General features: G+C 42.2%; 1 protein-coding gene and 1 long non-coding RNA gene across 6 annotated transcripts in view; one reads left to right on the forward strand and one right to left on the reverse strand.

Moving 5' to 3' along the window:
* Positions 1 to 1,252, forward strand: part of RBBP8 (RB binding protein 8, endonuclease) — a 90,969-nt gene extending 89,717 nt beyond the window's left edge. For all 5 annotated transcript variants that reach the window (XM_047793912.1, XM_047793909.1, XM_047793914.1 and 2 more), the window contains exon 19: positions 869 to 1,252. In XM_047793912.1, the coding sequence (XP_047649868.1) occupies positions 869 to 966 (98 nt within the window). In that variant the 3' untranslated portion in view covers positions 967 to 1,252. The remainder of the gene's footprint in view (positions 1 to 868) is intronic.
* Positions 2 to 7,836, reverse strand: LOC125134518 (uncharacterized). Its single transcript, XR_007136669.1, has 3 exons — positions 6,763 to 7,836; positions 2,440 to 2,532; positions 2 to 286 (listed from the first exon to the last, which is right to left on the reverse strand). It is a non-coding gene; the product is annotated as an uncharacterized LOC125134518 (long non-coding RNA).
* Positions 7,837 to 23,088: the final 15,252 nt, after the last annotated feature.

Here is a 23,088-nt window from a genome sequence, read left to right on the forward strand (position 1 = left end):
CTTATCCAGAGTGCTGGTTATTTATAAATCATATTTGAGTAAAAAGGAAGACTTAACATGCAACTAGCTCCTTCGAATATAGTACTTACATTTCATGTAACCTGAGAACGTGTGCAGCTTTAAAGCTCCAGATATTTAGTGTTAATAGTTTTTCCAAAAGATACAAAGTCTCTTACAGCTATTACCATGCTTCCTGTTTTCTCTTCTTGGATGTGATGTCTATTCCTGGTCATCAGAAACAATTTGGCAATCTGGATACGTCCTGTGTTGGCACCCCCAGCATGGCCTAGGGGATATAAGAGAGCATAGTCTTCCCCTGAAAACTACATGATTTGAGACACCTCAGGAGAATCATACAGTCTGAAGAGTACAGGGACATGTCATCTCATCAAATAGCTACTGCAGAAAGTCTTTTTCATAAGCACCTGAATTTATCATAATGGTAAAAAGTTCATGATTAGCCATTTGTCCACATTTGCAACCAGAGAGAGGCAGAAGAGCAAAGTGCTTAAGAGGTCTGATTCTGGAGTTAGATCTTGCTTGGGCAGGGCCCCAGCTCTATTTCCTAGCTTTGGAAACTCATATAACCTCCCTCAGTCTCCATTAGCCCAGCTGTGAAATAGGCATAATAGAAGCTACTGCAGAGGAATAGGAGAGTTATACTAGATAATGTATATAAGCACATTTAATAAATGTTTGCTATTGATTTTTTAGTATAAATGAGGGAAATCATGCATTGGCACAACCAACTAATAATAGAATCATGTAAAGTTTAGAAGGCATTAAATGAGACCGATGTTTACTGGATATGTGCTGAAAAAAATCACGTCACAAATATACTTTTCTAAATTTGTGATTTATTTTTAAGGTTACATTAAGGAAGATCTTGATCCTTGTCCTCGTCCAAAAAGACGGCAGCCTTACAATGCGATATTTTCTCCGAAAGGCAAAGAGCAGAAGACATGAATACTGAAGCAAACAGAGGGAGGACAGTTTTCTTTTTAGTTATTTAAAGTTGGGATTAAACATTGATTTTTTTGATCTTTTGTAAACTGATTTATAAATCATTTTTCTATTGAAAATGTTTTTAAATGGCGTCCACCATACAGCCAACTATTTAAAATGTGGATAAACTTATGTTGTATTTCCTTGCTTTTGCACCTTTAAAATAAGGTGCTTTCATTTTTGCACTCTAACTTAAGAGTCATTTATTACTTTATTTGGTAATATGCAATTACAGTTTTGAAAATAAGAGAGTTGTAGTCTGATTTGTTGCCTTTTCAGGTCTTTTTTTAATGCTTCTTCCCTTGGCATTCATATTCAGCAGTGACTTTGTGTTAATCATTACAGATTTTTATTCTCTTGTTTTTGTGTAAGTCATTACAATATCTGGCATTTAAGTCTTTTTTTGATCAGCAATGTCTTTGCATCTCCAGGACACAGGTTCACTCCCCAGCCCAGCACAATGGGTTAAAGGATCTGGTGTTGCTGCAGCTGCTTCTTAGGTCACAGCTGTGTCTTGATCTGATCCCTGGCCTGGGAACATATGCTGGGCGGGAAGGGGGGGGTGAAGCTAAATTTTAATACACTTTTTCACTTTCTAGCTTCTCCCTTTCACAGACTTGAAATGAGGTACTATTCTGTAATGAATTCCTTTCTAAGTGGCTACAAATAACTTTCTTTCCTTTGTTATGTGCTATAAATTAACACCACCTGATTATATTCCAGCTTTTCACATTATTCCAGCTCTTCACATGTTTTCTTTTTCATATTTTTCCTGGTGCAAGATTTCAAGCTGAATTGGTTGAGTTCTTCTCTATCCATGTGTTCAAGTTCAGTTATTATATTGTTTCTCTGAATTGACTAATGTTATGAACTTCCAGTATGGCAGCAAAATAGAATTCCCTATTTAGCAACTTTCTGCTCCTCTGGGGCTTAGCATCTGAGTCATCAAGATGAGCGACCACATTTGTGTCACTTTTTTAGTGTCATTTTGTTTATCAGTGTCTTGTGTATTCCCTTCATCCATATCTTGACAGTATTATTATAAGGAGTACATTAATACACTGAGTGGAATACCTCACTAAAATCTAAATAACCTTATAGATATAATCTTTCCTTCTGAGTTTTTAAAAATCTTTTACTCTCGTCTTCCTCATTGAATAAGTTTCTCATGTGGATAAATGACATCAGGTTTATGTTTTCACAGAGGATTGGAAAAGAAATCACTTACATTTATACCTATTATATGTCAGGCCCTCTTTGTAAATTGGTTCTGAATGTGAGTCTCAAAAATTTTTTTTCTAACAGCCCTATCATAACTTCAATTCAGCACTTTTCTTTCCTCTCCAAATTGTTTATCCTTTATTTGATTCTTGTTTTCTGCTGGTGGTCAGTTAATCTCCCTCAAATGATAGCACCACTTCATTGGTCACTTACTGTATGCCAGGAACCATGTTACACTCTTCACATAGAGTTTTCTCTTTAATCTTCATATGATCTTGTCAATTTATGTATCAGCTTAACATTAAGCTGCAAAAGATAAATCCAAAAAAACAGATTAAACAACAAATGACTAGTTTTATCTTTCTCACTTTAAGCCTGGAGGTCAGCAGTCCAGGTCCCCATGGACGCAGATTTCTTTTAGCTCTTTCATACTTTGTATGTGATCATCATCCTTGTGGCTATTTAAAAGTTGTGCCACCTCTAGCATCATGTCCATGTTCTAGGCAGGAATAAGGAGGGGAAAAAAAAAAGCACGTATCATTTGTCCCTCTTTAAAAATTTTTTTCAGAAGGCCCTTCCCAGTATCTTTCCCTATTTCAATGGGCAGAATTGTCACTTGGCTGCCTCTACCTCTAATTACAGATGAAATTAGAGTTCTAGAGAGTTTCAGGTTGCCTGTCAGCTTTCTGAAGTTGAAGACCTGTGATTTAAACTTTGAAAGCATGCAGAACCTCTGTCAGCACTTAACATAGGATTAACACCTTTCTTGCCTTTAACAGGCATTCTCATTAAACCACTGAAAACCTAAGGTTGTCAGAGGCAGCAGTTTGAATGATTTAATCATGGATACCCAAATAAATATATAGAGGATATGATACCTTAAAAACAAATGAAGCAGAAAAATATTCCCTAACACCTTTCATATACTGGAAAATTTCTCAAAGGCCAACTGGAAAAGCAAATGTTAGTAGGCTTAATGTATTTAGTAACTCAGTTTAAATTACATCAAGCATGTATTTAAAAACTCAGGAGTTTCTGCTGTGGCACAAGGGGATCGGCAGCGTCTCTGCAGTGCCAGGACACAGGTTCAATCCCCAGCCCAGCACAGTGGGTAAAAGGGCCCAGCTGTGGGTCCTGTGACTCAGTTCTGATCTCTGGCCCTGGAACATCATATGCTTCCGGGTGGCCAAAAAGGCCGAGGGGCAGGGAGTGGGGCTGGGAAGTAAAAACTATAGGGAGCATTCCTAGGCCCTCTAAAACAACTCTGAAAGACTGCAGAGGAGTTCCCGTCGTGGCACAGTGGTTAACGAATCCGACTAGGAACCATGAGGTTGTGGGTTCAGTCCCTGCCCTTGCTCAGTGGGTTAACGATCCAGCGTTGCCGTGAGCTGTGGGTAGGTCGCAGACGCGGCTCGGACCCCGCGTTGCTGTGGCTCTGGCGTAGGCCGGTGGCTACAGCTCCGATTCGACCCCTAGCCTGGGAACCTCCATATGCTGCAGGAGCGACCCAAGAAATAGCAAAAAGACAAAAAAAAAAAAAAAAAAGACTGCAGAGATTCTTCCCCAGATTGTCTTTAATTCATAATTTCATTCCCAAAAAACAGTGCTATACAAACCAAGTAACACTAGTACATTTACTTAATATTTATCAAGCACTTTATCTTTACCAAGTGTAATACAAGTACAGCAAATCAGAATCAGGCAAAATTTGACAAATTTTTTCCAAAAGGGCAAAGTTTTTTTTTTCTTTTTAAAGAACACACCTGAGAATCTTAATCAGTTATTCCTGACATGTTAATAAGCATGAGTTTAATTTTGAAATGCGCCACTTCAGAAATAAGCATTTACAATACAATTTAGAATTTCACCATTCACCTGTCTAATCCTGGCAAGCCTAGCAGTTTGAGACATCCCCAAACCTTTCTCTTTGTTGAGTTGATGCTATTAGAATGGTTCCTTAGAAAAGTGCGGCATCCTTGAATTCATTAGCATGCACTTAAGGAATCAGTGAAGCAGTTGTCTGCTATCAACAGCAGAGGCCACAAGAGAGCTATTTTTGGAGAATAAGTGGAAACTAGAACCTGAATATGCCGTGGGAATGGCCCAAGAAATCGCAAAAAAAAAAAAAATCACCTGGAGGATTTATGAAATCAGATTGCTGGACTCCAAAGTGGGAAGGGGCCAAAATTTACATTCTTCACATGTTCCCAGGTGATGTCAATGCTGTGGTCCAAGAACCACAAGTACCTAATCATAAAAGTCACTCAAATGTATGATAAATAAAGATTCTTGGGCTCCTCTTGTAGGAATTTTGATTCAGTTGTAGCCTAAGCATTTCAAGTTCCCAGATTATTAGTATGAGACAAATCTAAGAAATACTGCTTAAGACAAAAGGGAAAACTAATAGCAACATGTTTATGCTTTCAAGCATCTCCTGACGAAAAATACTTGGTTGTGTAGTAATGCATTAATTTATAAATCATCAAGCAGCCATATACATAAAACGAATTTTCTGGGTTGGGGGGCAAGGGGCAGTCAACAGAATCAGGTGTGCATTAAAGTTTAGTAATATTCCAAGCATGTAAATATTGCAAGTTTAGTAATATTCCAAGACTTTCCAAGAATATCTGGGCCAAGGAGCTCCTGCTGTGTGTGGCACAGTGGATTAGAATCTGCTGCTGCTTGGGTCTCTGAGGAGGCATAGGTTTGATCACTGGCCAAGCGCAGTGAGTTAAGGATCTCGTATTGCTGCAGCTGTGACATATGTTGCAGCTGCAGCTTGGATTCAGTCCTTAGCCTGGGAACCTCAATATGCAAAATATCTGGGCCAAGACAGTGGCAGTAGTAATGCGAAAGAAGAAACTGAAGTGGCCACTTGATGACTATTACATACTAGAACTGTGGCAGCTGAGGAAAGACACGAAGAAGAATATGACAGTTTCTCCTCAGTGAGCAGATAACCAACGCAGGACTAACAAGGAACATAGCAAAGGAAGAATCAATTGGACGAGAGCTCCCACTGGAAATAGGAAGAGACTCTTGTTCCCATTCATCATTTGTAATTGTAAAACTCTTATGTAGGAATAAATTCATCTGTAATTCTAAAGTGAACTTTTACATACTAAAGAATGCAGCAACAATGACACAGTGGACATTTGCCCAAAAAAAGCAATTTATTAAATCACAAGCCAGACTAATGTCCAGGGCAGTAACAATTGGCCTAGAGTACCTTTCTAAGGCATGTCCTTCATGTACGTTATCCTCTACTCAAATTCAAGGGTGTCCATTTTCCAGTTGAAGATTTACCTGAAAGATTTTTCTTCTGTATTTACCCTTCTATTTATCTATTCATGCAGATAATCATTCATCTGTACCGACTCTGGACCCTTAAGTGTCCTTTAACATTTCCAAAGGTTGGCAGGAACTAATGAGATGAAACCCAGATCAATCTTAGACCGTGCTGGGCTGCAGGCCTTTCAAGCCTTGTAAGTTGCCCAGACTCTAGACTGAAGGAAGAACCCAGAGGCGGAGGCAGATACAGATCTATCAGAGAATCCTACACAAAATTCTAGTCCAAAACAAGGGGCCACCGGTACTGTGTAGGACAGATGACAGCCATGGCAGCAATCCTAGCTACTTAGGGGAGGAGGCTACCATTTATAGGGGGAATTGACCTCAGTTCGGCTCATCTGTTACCAGGGGAACTAGTAACTGGGGCAGGTCCCTCACAGCCCCTCAGGTTAACAACCATCAGGAGGGCAGATGTTTCCCTTTAACAAACTAGCAGGTGAAGCTGTTCTTGCCTCAAGATTAAAACAATCACTAGCAGAGTCAGAGGGCAAAGCACATTCGTGTGAGTAGGGTGTAAGGGAAGCAGGGAATGTACAAAGAGTAAGACAACAGCCATCTTGAGTGACCTGACCATACCGTTCATCCCACATACCCTGCACAACCCCTTTTTTGGTCCACACTCTTCCATGACATCCCCGGGGTTATATATGTAGTGGTGCCCCGCAACCAAATACCACAAATGCAATAGAGACAACAGCAGCTAAAGAGTATCAAAAGTCCAAGAGGTGGGCAAACTGGAGGTGCTCATTAGGTCAAACTTTCATGAACCCCAGAGGCACAGTGGCATCTCGCTGTAATCCCAGCAATCAAACTCCTATGGCCACCACTGTTATCCAGTCCACTCAGACTAGGGACGAAATATAAAATGTGGAACAAGCACAATACAGAGAAGATTGACCATTAAGCAAAATGCAAGAAGAGCACTCTGAGATAATACCACCCCTGTGGCCATGTCCTGGCCTGCGTACATACCCCTGGTTCACCATCAGTCCTTACAGCTGAGGCCGGATGCTGGAGAGATAGTATAACCGACCACAGGTTAATACAATGGCACCTTTCTCTGGTAGGGGGCCTGGATTACTTTAGAAGGTTTAGGGGGGACTGAGTATTACACAGGTAAAATCTATAAGTCCCTTAATACTCCTATTCCCTAAGGGCAGCAAATGCCCACCACCAGGGACTTACCTGCTGGTCCCAGGGCCATTTTATAATGTATCCCCTGGGGGTAGATCCTGTGGCAAAGGCAAAAGTTATTGTCCTGACCAATAGCTGGCAGTGGTCCTTCAGTGGTCAACAGGTGAACTCCAATTGTGTTGACTCCGTGCTTCTAGGTTGACATAGTGACAGTTGCTCCTGGGATATGTTACATGCTGAGAGAGAGAGCAGTTTTCTGTCTCAACTGTTATTTAAGCAGTCCATTCATAGCCCAGCAGCAGTGGGGCAGTAGGGATATACCAATGTATTTTTAATCAGCCCATTCCTGAACTTCAGGGCCAGTAAAGTAGGTTCCTCGGTCACTATCAATGTCCATGGGGAGAGTGGGAGGCTTATGTCATGCACAGCTGTTCTACACCCCAGATGCGGGGGTTGTGAGTTGCTCGACAACTCAGGTAGGCATTTTGTAATGTCTTCCACCTGTTGCAATGCCTTGTGGACAGCAAAGAGCTGTTGTTCCATCACACTATATTGTTACTCTGCCCCCTTCCATAGCTGGGACCAGAAGCCCAAGAGTACTCATTACTTTGCTGCTATCGCAGGCCCCAGTCAAACCCTTCTGGATAACTGGCCACATCCAATTCACAAGCCTGACGCTGAATTAATATCCCTAAAGCCTATCTCTTTAATTGTTCAGGAGTGGTGAGTCAGGAGCATGCTTTTCTTACCCAACCAGTAACACCCAACCATTTGATAGATAATCCAGGCCCATGCATTCTGTCTGTATTCACCAGCCATCACTCTGCAGTCAGAAGAGCCACAAGCACAGGGCTGCTACTTTTAAAGTGAAAAGATATTCTGAGGTTAACAGGATGTCATCAATAGAACATGAGAAAGGCATCTCTCATGGCAATCAGCTGCCACAGGGCCCTACATGCTGGTACACAGGCACCTCAGGATTTCTCCCGCAACATTCCATTCCCCATCCTTATTTCCCAACATCTCGGGGCTCCTGGGAGTTTCCTCTGCCTCCCTCCTGGCTGGGTCACCAACAGTTAGGTTGTACCCCATAGGCCTACAAGCCTTGTAGTTGCCCAGCCCCAAAACTAAACAAAGAGCCTGGAAACAACAACAAAGACATTACTGACTGATTGGACAGGAAAATCTTACATGTCCAAAACGAATCTAGAGAAACACACCCCCCCCCCACAGGGTGAGTGAGTGGGTGGGCGGGTAGGTGGGTGGGTGGATAGGCGACAGCAGCAGTCTTCACTACTTAGGGGAGGAGATTACCATTTATAGGTGAATTGACCTGGTGGCTCATCAGTTACCAGGGAAACTAGCAGTTGAGGCAGGTCCCTCACAGTCCCTCAGTAACAACCCTCAAGAGGGCAGATGTTTCTCTTTACAGAACTAGCAGGTAAAGCCGTTCTAGCCTAGGGCAGGGAGCAAGCACACTCATGTGAGAAAGACGTAAGTGAAGCAGGGGCTGTTCAAGCACTGGATGTACAAAGAGCAAGAGAACAGCTATCTTGAGTGGCTTGACCATACAGACCATTGATCTATTTTGATAAGCTATTTGAGAGAAAAAAGCAGACTTAAAATAAGGGTGATATGGATTTTCAGTGATCCAGGCAACAGCCTAACAAACCCAAGTCAGCAATCCCTGGAAAAAGAGTAAGGCAAGTTAGGGAAAGCCTCTAAATTAGAGAAGGGTATTCGGTTTTCAGGTGGGATGAATTAGAGAAAGAGCATCCCTGAATATCACAGAGAGCTGCTGAAGCAACAATGGCTGGAGAGACTAAGGTTAGAGAGAGAGAAGATAATCTATATGGGGAAAGAACCTGAAAAAGAATGGATGTGTGTATATGTATGACTGAATCACTTTGCTGTCCAGCAGAAATTATCACAGCATTGTAAATCAACTATATTTCAATAAAACTAAAAAAAAAAAAAAAAAAAGCAAAGACTCCAAAAGGAGAGCTGAATTCTGCCAATGTATTTCCCTGGGGAAAGAGGCTGAGCAATCCAGGCTTCACCAGCCCAAGGGTCACTACCAGGGAGGGGAGAGCCGTGCTGGGAGTGTCCCCAGGCTGCACTGACAGAGTGGGCGAACTGAAAAGTCTTATTCAGTTTCCCCTCAAGATGTTAGTCAAATGCTGATGTTATACAGGATGGAGACTAAAAAGCTATGCTAAAAACCTTAGGGTAAGTGGAGTTCCCGTCGTGGCGCAGTGGTTAACGAATCCGACTAGGAACCATGAGGTTGCAGGTTCGGTCCCTGCCCTTGCTCAGTGGGTTAACGATCCGGCATTGCCGTGAGCTGTGGTGTAGGTTGCAGACGCGGCTCGGATCCCGCGTTGCTGTGGCTCTGGCGTAGGCCGGCGGCTACAGCTCCGATTCGACCCCTAGCCTGGGAACCTCCATATGCCGCGGGAGCGGCCCAAGAAATAGCAACAACAACAACAAAAAGACAAAAAAAGAAAAAAAGAAAAAAAAAACCTTAGGGTAAGTGATTAATCATAAATTTCATGTGTATTTTATCACCATCAGAAAAAAAAACTTTTTTTTTTTTTTAACAGTTTTCAACAGCCCCACTGTGCTAAAAGGACCAACAATAACTTTCAGGACTTACCCTCTTAGGTGAAACTAACTTACCAGATTAACTACCAGACTCAACTGAAAGGCCTGGCAGGCTATGACACAGAAACAGGGGCTATTTTGTTAGGGGCTGTTAGGGCCTTGCTGAGATCAGAAGTGAGGAGTTGAGCTCAGAAATACCTGGGGAAGAGGTTTCCAAACAGAACAACAACAGAAAGGCCATGAGGCAGAAGCACATTAGCATGTTGAGTCCTCATCTGAAGGAGAGAGAAGCACGGGACCTGGTGGGTGAGGTGGACAGGAAGAAAGGCAAGGGCAAGGTGATGCAGCGCCTGGTGACCAGAAAGGATTGGGTTTAGTCTGCATGATACGGGGAACCGTGAGGGAAGGTGATGTGGTCTGACCTGGCCTGGTAAAAAAGAATTATTCAAGCTGATGTGAGAAAGGGCAGTGATGACAGGGTGGGGCAGAGGGAGTAAAAGTGGGAGCAGAGATACTTAGATTCTTGCAGCTGTCCTGTGAAAGATGGTATTTTAGTTTAAGAGGGTAGCAGTGGAGTTGGTTATCTGAAGGTCAAGCATCAGGATTCACTGGGTGATTTTAAGGTGTCTAAGGGAAAATGAAGAGTTAGGAATCACTCCAAAGTTTCTGGCTTGTGCAGCTAGTGAATGAGGAAGAAGCAGATCAGCAGTGGAGCAACAGGGATTTACTTTGAACACGTTAAGATTGAGATGCGGAGTTCCCTTTGTGGCTCAGTGGTAACAAAGTCAACTGGTATCCATGAGGATGCAGGTTCCATTCCTGGCCCCACTCAGTGGATTAAGGACCCGGCACTGCCGTGAGCTGTGGTGTAGGTCACAGATGCAGCTCATATCCCGCACTGCTGTGGGTGGCATAGGCCGGCATCTGAAGCTCCGGTTTGACCCCTAGCCTGGGAACTTCCATATGCCAAAGGCACAGCTTCCTAAAAAGATGTGCTCGTGTGCGCACTCTCCCTCTCTCCCTCTCTATATATATTTACCTTAATGAGATGTATGTGTATATATACATACATAGAGAGAGAGAGATGCTTTGCAGGATTTCAAGTAGAGACATTAGGTAGACAACAAAATATGTGACTCTGAAGTTCAGAGGAGAGGCCAAGTAGGTGATTTCAACTTGGAAGTCCAACCTCTAGATGCCATTTGAAGCAACTGGCTTGCATGAGACCACCAAGCTTATATTATAGATATAAAAGAGGTCTGGAAGCTTGAATTAGATTAGGGTTAAATGGGAGTTCCCATCGTAGCTCAGCGGTTATTGAACTGACTAGTATCCATGAGGACACGGGTTGATCCCTGGCCTCACTCAGTGAGTTAAGGGTCCAGTGTTGCCCTGAGCTGTGGTGTAGGTCACAGATGCAGCTCCAATCCAGCATTGCTGTGGCTGTGATGTAGGCTGGCAGCTACAGCTCCAATTTGACCCCTAGCCTGGGAACCTCCATATACCACAGGTGTGGCCCTAAAAAAAAATAAAGTTAAATGAAATTGTACGCATACAAATTCTGAGAAGAGCTGATTGCAATTTGGGCTTCTAGTAACAGAGATACTGGGTTTCAGGGCATGTTGACATCTTGATGGTCCTTTAGAGCAGGTGGCCAATCAGTGATAAGTACAGCCTCCTTGGACTTTCCTGTCAGGGAGTTTGTGTTAGTAAGGGGAGAAGATTAGCACTATGAAGGTGGTCTACCTGGGGCAGGCTGAGCTTTGGAGGTGCTTCCCAACCATGGAGCCTCACAGTTCAAGGGCCAGGCTCCGTACAGGTCTGGCCTCTCTACATTTGCTCTAGACTGCACCAGAATGTGATGGACAACAGGGTCCTGCAAAGCAGACTTCACTAAACACAATTTTTTGTTGTTGTTTTGTTTGCTTTTTAGGGCCACATTGAGGCATACGGAAGTCCCAGGCTAGGGGTCAAATCGGAAGTACAGCTGCTAGCCTACACCACAGCCACGGCAACACAGGATCCCAGACCCATTGAGCAAGGCCAGGGATTGAACCCTCATCTTCATGGATACTAGTCTGGTTGGTTTCCACTGAGCCACGATGGGAACTCATAGACACATTTTCAAAAGGCTGTTTGAGTGCGGTCTGGTCAGTCACCCTTGTTTGGGTGGAGATGACAAGATGAGTCACAGTCACACACTGCTGATCTGGTCACCATTCCTTCTCCATTATATCCACGTGTGTGTCTACCTTTACTCTAACCCTAGTGTGTATAGACATGACTGTTTAACTCTCAAGAAAAAACTGCATTTCCTTTCCTTCCAAGTTCTCAAACAGGATTTCACTGTGGCCTCCACATCCTGTTAGCTCACTTGACAGGGTTTGTTGAGCATCTCCAGGGATCCACAGAAAAACCTGCCCATGGAATAAAAGCAATCATAAGGCCAGACAGTGGTGCCAGGATGGAAGACATCTAAGAGGACAAGCTAGTGACACACATGACAGCAAAAGAGGGACAAAGTTTCTGGAATTGGATGAGATTTAGTTGGCAATACTAGGAGTCATGCTTCCTGTGTTTTTTTAATTTTTTTTTCTTTCATGCCCACACCTGCAGCATATGGAGGTTCCCAGGCTAGGGGTCAAATCAGAGCTATAGCTGCTGGCCTATGGCATAGCCACACCAGATCTGAGCCACATCTTTGATCTACACCACAGTCATGGCAATGCCATATCTGAGCTGCACCTGAAACCTATACTACAGCTCACAGCAACACCAGATCCTTAACCCACTGAGTGAGGCCAGGGATGGAATCTGCATCCTCATGGACACTATGTCAGGCTCTTAACCCACTGAGTTACAAGGTAAACCCCACTTCCTGTTTTCTAATGCTTGTTATTGAAACAGTTACTGGAGCAGCACTGAATCATCTCCATAAACAGGGCCTTTCTGCACTTGTACATTACCCTGTAATCAAATACCCTCCCCACCAGTCTCCAATACACCCTCTCCTATGCAGCTGCTCTCAGTGTGGGTCAGGCCAATGACAAGGTACAATGTTAAGGCCATCAGTGGTGCATGGCACTTCTGCACAGAGGCACACTAAGAGGAGGCAGGGGCTTACTCAATCCCTGTTTTAAGGCAGCTTTGGGTGTGAATTCATTAAGCTTGAAAAAGGAGCACCAAGAGAACGAGCAGCAGGAAGGATATTCAGAGCCCAATACAGTGTCTTAAATGTGGAAAGATTTAACAATGTTTGTTGAATGAATAAATGATAAGTGAGATTGAGAACCAGAAAATCTGGTACTTGCTAGGCTCTGCCAACACTTCACTGCGTGTAAGTCTCTGCATTTTGGGGTTTTGGCTTCCCCACCTATACAATGAGAAGACTGGCTTAACAATATGACCTCTGAAATTCCACCCAGTTTCATTAGCTTCTCTCAATTAGACGATTACCATCTTTCAGGAGGGCAGACTGGAGAGCAGTTAAAAGCATAGCCTTCAGGTGACCTCCTGGGGCTACAGGTCCACAGTGCAGCACCTGTTGCTCCAAGCTCCACACTCCTGCACCATCAGTCTGACTTTTTCTTCCCTGCCATTGTGCCTACCCCATTGCAGGCTGGGAGATCCTTGAATCCTTCTAAAGGTTGGCTTTTGGAGAAGTGAACACCTTGATTTGGGGTTGGGGAAGCTTGGCCTTCAGAGCCAGGCAAACCAGGGCAGGAGTTCCAACTCTGTCACTTAGAGTAGGACATGGCCAGCGCACTCAAATTATCCAAGCTTTCTGCACCTGCAAGTAACAAGGTTATTGTGGGATTGAATGAGATGCTACAAAACATGCTACAGAGCCTGGCAAATAGTAACTATTCAATTACAGACCATTGTCATCATTATTGTCATTACTGTATTCAGTGTTGATGATATCAAGAAGAAAGCCTCTTGGAGAAGAATATGAGCTGAGCCTTAATAACTAAGTAGGTTTTAGGGAGACCAGGGGAGGAAAGTGGGAGAGGGGGATTCATAAAGGGAAAGGGTCACATGCAGGCAGCAGAACAGGAGGAGTGTTAGAGGCAGTGGTGGGGATGACAAGAAGAAGGAAATTACCCGAGTAGGGACATCACAGCCCAGAGAGCACACATGGGCGCTTAAGTTAGGATCCCTAAGGAAAACTGCACAAAGGTGGCTCCGTGACCCCAACACTCCTTCTAACCCCCCTGGATCCTCTCCACATTTTAATGTTCAAACTCTGGAGGAGAGAGAGAGCAGGTGTTACTTCTAGGTCATTAAGTCATTTCAAATACTATCATTTTTGAAGAGTGAGTTTAATTTAATTCTATAAATTTTATTCCATAGATATTAATTGACCACTACTTATTTGCTCATATTGAAGGCAGCAGACTAGAGGCAGAAGTAGAAAAGCCTTTCCAGGCCCAGATGAAAGCCAAAAGACTGAATTAATACTTTTAGAAAAATACCTACAAAGGGATTTTTCCAAAACATGCACAACCTTGTTTCATAATTCAGGCCTTGAAAGAGAAGCCAGTTTGCCTGTCTGCAGATGCAGCACACAGAAGGCTGATAGCTCAGCTCATGGGTATGCATTTCAGGTACAAGGTGTCTGCTAGGCAGCACCACCTGTCCCCCAACTTACTCTCCCAGGCACCCCATTTGTTCGAGACAAGAGGAGTAGCCAGGTTAACCTGACACAGCTGCTGAATTTTCCAAAGATGCTCCCCAGCACACCTCACCCTCTCTCTGCATAGAGAACAGATGAAATCCTCCTTCACTGGGAACACTACAGTGGGAGGCGCACTGAGGAGATTCCCCCGACCCACCCCACCAAAAAAAAAAAAAAAAATACTACAACATGACCTACTTAATGTCCAAACACCTCCAAAGGAAAACGATGTGGAAATGCTAGAAACATGAGTATCTGTGAAATCAGCTGTGTAAATGAAGATGTACAGCATTGTTCTATTTGTTTTTTGACAATGTATTCACTGCCTGTTCTTCATTCATTAGAGACTGAAACAAAAACCTACGGCCTTGGTCTCACGGGGAGATAAACCACAGCTACGTGGCTTTAGTCTCCCTCCTAATTTACCTGCAGGGGATCTAGAATCATTCCCATTTACCTGGGATCCTAATGAAATGCTCCCCATCACAGAATTACTCTTCATGGTCAGGTTTCCTACAGAACTCCAGGAGGCTCCTGATCAAATAGAAACTGACACCCCCCCCCCTTTTCTTCTGCTTTTTAGGGCCACACCTGCAGCACATAGAAGTTCCCAGACTAGGGGTCAAATCAGAGCTGCAGCTGCCGGCCTACAACACAGCCACAGCAATGTGGGATCCAAGCCACGTTTGCAACCTACACCAAAGCTCATGTCAGCGCCGGATCCTTAACACACTGAGCAAGGCCAGGGATCGAACTTGCCTCCTCATGGATACTAGTCAGATTCTTAACCCACTGAGCCACAACAAGAACTCCCACAACTGAACACTTTCATGGTCATTCTCACCTGGGTAGCAATTCATTTCTCAGGTAACCAGCTACCATGTTGGAAAAGGAGAACAGGGTCTTGAGGAAGGGTTTTCTGGAAAGTGAAATGTTGAGGAGCAGAGGGAAGAGTCCAAGGTAAAATGTACTCCCCATAGAGCAGAGAGACCAGGCACTGCCCAGGAAAGGCAGCAAAGTAAAGTCCACTGGGCACCCCAGAGTTTGTCCTTTGAGTTCCTAGAGTTGTATGTACCTGCAGTGATCACAGCAATGATGGTGGCGGGCCTGCTCTCCCAGATCTGTTCTTTAAAGCTACACTGCACAGCAGGGACCCCTCTTGAGTGGCCTTGGCTATCAGCTGTAGCAACATTGAATCCTTAACCACTATGACACTCAGAACTTCCTATTTTCATAATTTTTCAGAGGAATTAATGAATATTTAAAATAGCTCACTTTTAACTTCTAATATAGGAAGTATCAATCTATATAATCCATTTAACCAAAGCATAATTTTTAAGTTGAAAGGGGTCCTGGAGTTCCTACTGTGGCTCAGTGGATTAAGGATCCAGCATGGCCACAGCTGTGGCTTACGTCGCAGCTGTGGCTTGAAATCGATCCTTGGTCTGGGAACTTTCATGTGCCTGGGGCACGACTGAAAAAGGGGTAAAAAGGGGGCTCCTGATACCCAAAATGTGAAGAACTGCAGGTATGGTGGGGAGAGGATGTACTTTGGGTTGAATGAACTGAGGCCCCAGTCATGACTCTGCTACTTACTAGCTGTGTGACCAGGTGAGGACCATGTGGCTGGTCCTCAGGTTTTTTGTGGGTTTTTTTTTTTTAAAAAACATATGTAAGATAGTAAAACCAATCCTCCCTCATAAACTTATTAAGAACATAAAGTAATATGCTTCCTATCTGGCACACAGTAGGAACTAAAAAATAAGAAAAAAATTAAGAAAACTATTTCCTATAAAAAGATTTTATTTCCAGGATATGAGACTTCTGTCTTAGCAGATCTAAAGTCATAATCTTTTTAATGCTTTGAGCATCATCTGTTAGACAATTTCAAGACCTCTAAGAAAGGAAATCTCTTTATATGAGATTTTAGGAGCTAGAGGGCCATTAAGGGCTGCACGGCTCAGGGTCAGAGCTGCAGATTAATTCATTGACATGCAAAGAACAAAATGTCTGCTCTATAAATTGGTGTGGGGAAGATGAAGGGCAGGAAGACGAGAAAGGGAAGAAAATCTGTTTTAGAGGGAAAAAATATTTGGGTGAGTACATCCAAGCAGATATACAGGAAAAGGGTGATGTGAAGTATCTGACGTTCTGAGAATAATTTTTAGCATCCCATATGAGAACTGAAAGTTTGGCCTGGAGTTTTCTTGGACTTAGGCTTTTTAAAGAAAACGTTATGCTTATGATCAACATTCTTTTAATGTAAATTTTAATAAGTGTGGATTCACATGCAGTTGTGAGAAATAATAGATCTCACAAACACTTCACCAGGTACCCACAATGGTAACATCTTGCAAAACTATAACCCAATATACCATCCACCCATCTTAGTCAGATCTCCCCAGTTTCACCTGTACACCTGTGTGTGTGTGTGTGTTTAATTAGTTCTATAGAGTCATGCACATGTTCAGGTACGCACCAGTCAACTGGTAACCAAAAATCTTTTTCCATTTCTAAAATTTTCACATTGCAAAAGTGTTGAGTAGATGGAATTATATAGGAACATTTGGGGATTGGCTTTTATTCAAGCAGCATAATATATCCAACTGGTTGCATGCATCAATGCTTCATTCCTTTTTATTGCTGACTGCTGTTCCACGGTGTGGATGTACCGCAGTTTGTTTATCCTGTTGAAAGATATCCAGGTTCTTTCCAGTTTGGGGCTATTATAAATAAAGCTGCTATGAACATTCACATACTGATTTTTGTGTGAATACACATTTTCATTTCCCTGAGAAAATGCCCACGGGTGTCATTACTGGATCATATTAGGTAATAGCATGATTTGTTTTATAAGAAACTGCCAAATTGTTCAGAATGGCTGTAGCTTTTACATTCTCAGCAGCAATGCATGAGTGATCAGTTTCTCTACATCCTTGCCAGCATTTCATGTTGTCACTATTTCTTTACTTTAGCCATTCTGATAGATATGTAATGATATCTCATTATGGTTTTAATTTGCATCTCCCTGAAGGCTAATGATGCTGAACATCTTTTGATGTGGTTATTTGCCATCTGTATATCATCTGTATTCAGAAATGTCTCTTTATATCTTTTGCCCATTTTTTCTGATTAGATTTTTTTAACTGTTGAAAATAGTTTATATTGAAGTGGAAACCTGCTTACTTGTGTCAACAGAAACCCATCTTGCAAAATTTATTTAAACAGAAGTTAGCTTTACCCCACAGCAATTTCAGAGGAGCTAAGGGTTGTTTATAGCCACCTGTTGAGTACCAGTTTATAAGATAGGGTCAGATGAAAATGAAGCATTGATGCAACCACTATGGAAAATAGTATGGATGTTCCTCAGAAAATTAAATATAGAACTACCAATAATCCTACTACTGGGCATATATCCAGACAACACTACAACTCAAAAAGAGACATGCACCCCTATGTTCACTGCAGCACTATACACAATATCCAAGACATGGAAACAACCTAAATGTCCATCAACAGATGAATGGATTAAGAAGATGTACATATTATATATATGATGAAATACTACTACTCAGCCATAAAAAAATAACAAAATAATGCCATTTGCAGCAACATGAGATTCTCATATCAACTGAAATCAGAAAGAAAAAGACAAATACCATATGACATCACTTACATGTAGAATCTAAAATATAGCACAAATGAACCTGTCTACAGAACAGAAACAGACTCACAGGCATGGTTGCCAAAGGGACGTGGGGGAGGAAGTGAGATGGTTGGGTTTGATAGATGCAAACTATTACATTTAGAATTGATAAGCAATGAGAAGAAGTTCCCATTGTAACTCAGCAATAATGAGCCCGACTAGTATCCATGAGGATGTGGGTTGGATCCCTGGCCTCACTCCATGGGTTAAGGATCTGGTGTTGCAGTGAGCTGTAGAGTAGATCGCAGACACGGCTCGGATCCCATGTTGCTGTTGGCTGTGGCTGTGGTGTAGGCCAGCAGCTGTAGTTCTGATTCGACTCTGAGCCTGCGAACTTCCATATGCCATGGGTACGGCCCTAAAAAGCAAGAAAAAAAAAAAAAAGATAAGCAATGAGGTCCTGTCGTATAGCACAGGGAACTGTATCCAATCTCTTGTGATAGAATATGATGCAAGATATGAGAAAAAGAATGTATATATGTGTGTATGTGTATGACTGGGTCACTTTGCTGTATAGAAGAAATTGGCACATTACAAATCAACTATACTTAAACTTCTTTAAAAAGGAAGTAAATAAAGCAACTCAATTCCCCAGATCCTTAGGATTCCCACCCCTCCTTGGGGATAAGATTCACACTCACACACACACACACACTCTCCTCCCACAGATCGGCTAATTCATACCCATTTCTTCTAGCCAAAGGGTGCCAAGTCCAGCAGGATCTGCCTCGGATGAAGAGGTGGACTGAAGTGGTTTGTTTCAGAGCAGAGCATCTGTACTTGCTGTCCCACAGTGGTGTCCTGAGGATCACCTGGGCACAAGTGAGGGTTGATAACTGGCTCAGTCTCTAGACCTGGGTGGAGAACAGACTCAGCTTTCGGAGAGTCCTATGGCCAGCGGGTGTGGGCAAGAGTTAAGGAGTGGACTGAAAAATGCTTCTAAGCTGGGAGTTTGGAGAAAAGGAACTGGAGAGCAGACAGTGTGGAGGAAGGTGGCTATTGTATGAGCACCATCTGACCTTAGTCAGCAATCCCAACATTTCAGTCCTCTGCCCCTACCTTCCTTATCAAGGCACTTAACATATCAGCACTGGCCAGCCCTCCACAACTTGGAAAGCTTTTTTAAGCCTGACAAAAGAGTTGAAAAGTTTATCTGGAAGTGCTCTTCATTTCAAGCTTTGACTCCACTGTCTGCATATCCTTTGATGTCACATAAAAAGATTCGTTACGCTAACCTTGCCCTGCTGAACACAGCTCCACCACTTGCTCAGAGAAACCAAAGATGTCTGTTTTCTCCTTCAGAAAAACAAAACAAAACAAAACTTTCCCATTTTCATTTTCTTTTCTGTTCCTTTTAGAAGACAAGTCGACAAGGAAACACACTGACTGGTCGGTCATGTTATTTTTAAATAAATTTTTAATAGCAAATAAATTTGTTCCATCTGGAAAAAAGCCGATAGCATTTTCTGCAACAAGGCTCAAATGAGGGTGAATTATTTCAAATTTTTTTAAGTTTATTCAGATCCACATCACACTGGTCACTCAGTGTCAGTGGCACTTCCTGACCCTGAGGAGGGACCAAGCCCTTGGCTGCTCTTCCCATCCCTTGAGGCCACTTGCCTCTCACAATATCAAAGACCTTTTGCTCACCACACCCCCACCCCTCTAAGGTTTCTGCCAAGAGTTTCTGGGGGGCTGTAAGGGGTAAGGGGGGACACTGTGGGTCATACTGTGGTGGTAGCTGACACTGAACCTAACCCAGCCACTGGCAAAGGCATCAGATGGCATCATGCCTCAGCCGCCATACTTTTGACTTCTCTGAGTGTTGTTCCCAAAGCACACAGCTTCTCATTTGAGAAGAGGGAGCAGAAACAGCCAGCAAGTATTTAGGGATAGCAGAGAAGAGATGGTCCTGGGGCCCCAGTTTGACCCATACAGCTCTCATCTGCTCTTCAGGGGCTCCAGAATTAAAGACATCCATAGAAAGGAAAGCACGGTTATTTGTACACCTATGGTTGTAGCAGCATAATTCATGGCAGACAAAAGGTGGAAACAACCAAGTGTTCCTAAATGTATGAATGGATAAACAAAATGTGGTGTATAACTCTAGGTGGGAATGAAAATTGGTACAGCCACCATGAAAACATTATGGCGATTCCTTAAAAAAAAAAAAATAGAGCTACCATCCAGCAATCCTACTCCTGGGCACATATCTGGAAAAGATGAGAACTCCAATTTGAAAAGATAACATGTATCCCAATGTTCACAACAGCACTATTTACAACAGCCAACACATGAAAACAACCCTGTGCCCATTCACACATGAATGGATAAAGAGATGTGGTACACACACACTGGAATATTACTCAGCCATAAAAAAGAATGAAATATTGCTACTTTCAGAAACATGGATGGATCTAGAGAATATTATATTAGTAAAGTAAGAGAGAAAGACAAATATATATCATTTATATGTAGAATCTAAAAAATAATACAAATGAATCTATATACAAAACAGAAACAGACAGACATAGAAAACAAATTTATGGTTACCAAAGCAGAAAGGGTGAGAGAGAGAGACTTAGGAGTAAGGGACTAACAGATACAAACTACTATACATAAAATATAAAAGCCGCAAGGATTTACTGCATAGCACAGGGAACTATATTCAACATCTTAAAATAACCTATAGTGGAAAATAACATGATATATATATATATATATAACTGAATCACCTTGCAGTACACTTGAAACACATTATAAGTCAACTATGCTTCAGTTAAAAAATGTGGGAAGTTCCCATCATGGCTCAGCGATAATGAACCCAACTAGTATCCATGAAGATGTGGGTTTGATCCTAGGCCTCACTCAGTGGGTTAAGGATCCAGCGTTGCAGTGAGCTGTGATGTAGGTCGCAGATGCAACTAGGATCCTGCATTGCTGTGGCTGAGGCATAGGCCAGCAGCTGTAGCTCTGATTAGACCCCTAGCCTGGGAACCTCCATATGCCTCGGGTGCATCCTAAAAAGCAAAAAAAAAAAAAAAAAAAAAGTGTGGGGTATATATACAATAGGATATTATTCAGCAAGAAAAGGGCAATTCTGACACATGCTACAACATAAATGAACCTTGAAGACATAGTGCTAAATGAAGTAAGACAGACACAAAATATCAAATATTGCATGAATCCACTCCTGTAAGGTAACTAGAAGAGTTAAACGTGCAGAAACTACAAGTAGAATAGAGATTACCAGAGACTGGGAAAGTGGGGACTAGGAAGTTGTTTAAGGTTAAGGGCATGATGAAAAGAAGTTCTAGAGGTGGATGGTGCTGGTTGTAACAACAATGCAAAACGTACCTAATGCCCCTGAACTGTACACTTAAAAATGGTTACAATGGGGGACCGTGAGGAGATTATGCTGACATACCAAAGACAAACACCGTATTTCACTTCTACGTGGAATCTAAAAAACAAAACACATGAACAAACAAAAGAAAATCAAACTCACAGAGAACAGACTGGTAGTTGCCAGAGAGAAAGGGAGTTGGGTGAAATGAATAAAGGGGGTCAAGAGGTATAAAATAAACTTCCAGGTATAAGTCATAAGTAATATATAGCATGGTGACAACAGTCAAAAATATTGTATTGCATATTTGAAAGTTGCTAAGTCTTTTTCTTAATTCTATGAAGTATAGTTGATTTATGATGTTCTGTTAATTTCTGCTCTACAAAAAAGTAATTCAGTTATACCTCTCTCTCTCTCTCTCTCTCTCTCTCTATATATATATATATATATATATATATATACACACACACACACAGACATTCTTCTTCATATTCTTTTCCATTTGGCTTATCACAGGATATTGAACATAGTTCCCTGTGCTATACAGTAGGACCTTATTGTTTACCCAGTCTATATATAATAGTTTGCATCTGCTAATCCCAAACTCCCAATCCTTCCCTTCCCCACCCCTCTTCCCCTTGGCAACCACAAGTCTGTTTCTCTAAGTCTGTGAGTCTGTTTGTTTCATAGCTAAGTTCATTTGTGTCATATTTTAAATTCCATATATAAATGACATCATATGGTATTTGTCCTAAGAAAGTAAGTCTTAAAATCATTTTTTCTTGTAAGCTTTTTCATATCAAGAAAGAAAAAATGTCACTTTGGTGACAGACGGTAACTAGACTTATTGTGGAGATCATTTTATAATGTATGCATATGTTGAATTATTATGTTGCACATCTGAAACTAATATAACATTGTATGTTAATTGTACTTAAATTTAAAAAATAAAAAAATTATCTTAAAAAACAAAAACATAAAAATTAAAATTAAAAACTGCAGTTCCCAGGAGTTCCCGTCATGGCCCAGCAGAAACAAATCCAACTAGGAACCATAAGGTTGCGGGTTTGATCCCTGGCCTTGCTCAGTGGGTTAAGGATCCGGCGTTGCCATAAGCTGTGGTGTAGGTCACAGACGCGGCTTGGATCCTGTGTTGCTGTGGCTCTGGCATAGGCCAGCAGCTACAGCTCTGATTATACCCCTAGCCTGGGAACCTCCATGTGCTCCAGGTGCAGCCCTCAAAAGACGAAAGACAGAACAAAAAAACAAAACAAAACAAAAAACCTGGAGTTCCCAGTGTGGCTCAGTGGTAACGAACTAGACTAGTATCCATGAGGTTTCAGGTTCGATCCCTGGCCTCACTCAGTAGGTTAAGGATCTGGCATTGCCATGAGCTGTGGTGTAGACAGCAGATGTAGCTTGAATCTGGCGTTGGGGCTGTGGAGTAAGCCGACAGGTACAGCTCTGATTCGACCTCTACCCTGGGAACTTACACGTAACGTGGTTGTGGCCCTAAAAAGACCAAAAAAAAAAAAATTAAAAACTAAAAATAGTAGTTCCCACTGTGACACAATGGGATCAGTAGCATCTCTGCAGCGCCAGGACACAAGTTCGATCACCGGTCCAGCACAGTGGTCTAAAGGACCTATCGTTGCTACAGCTGAAGCTTAGGTCACAAATGCGGTTCAGAACTGAACCCTGGTCTTGGAACCCCATATGCTGTGGGGTAGCCAAAAATGAAAAAAAAGAAAGAAAAATAGGAAATAACAGTATTCCTCAATACAAACAGATACCTACATATACCAATTCCCACAAGAGAAATATATCACAGAAAAAGAAAACATGGCTAAAATGGTAAATTGTTATGTATATTCTACCACAATTTTTTAAAAAGGAAAGAAGAGATGTTTGTGTTTTTCACTGCCTCTAGGTCCTTTTCTAAAGGAAGGCTTCTGAGTATCATAGTTGTTAGGTGAGGCAATAGTTAGTGACTAAACTACCCAGTAATGTGCTGGTAAATGTTTAACAACTGGCTCTCCAACA

Source organism: Phacochoerus africanus, chromosome 8 (genome assembly GCF_016906955.1).
Source record: "Phacochoerus africanus isolate WHEZ1 chromosome 8, ROS_Pafr_v1, whole genome shotgun sequence".
In the NCBI taxonomy this organism is placed as follows: Eukaryota; Metazoa; Chordata; class Mammalia; order Artiodactyla; family Suidae; genus Phacochoerus; species Phacochoerus africanus.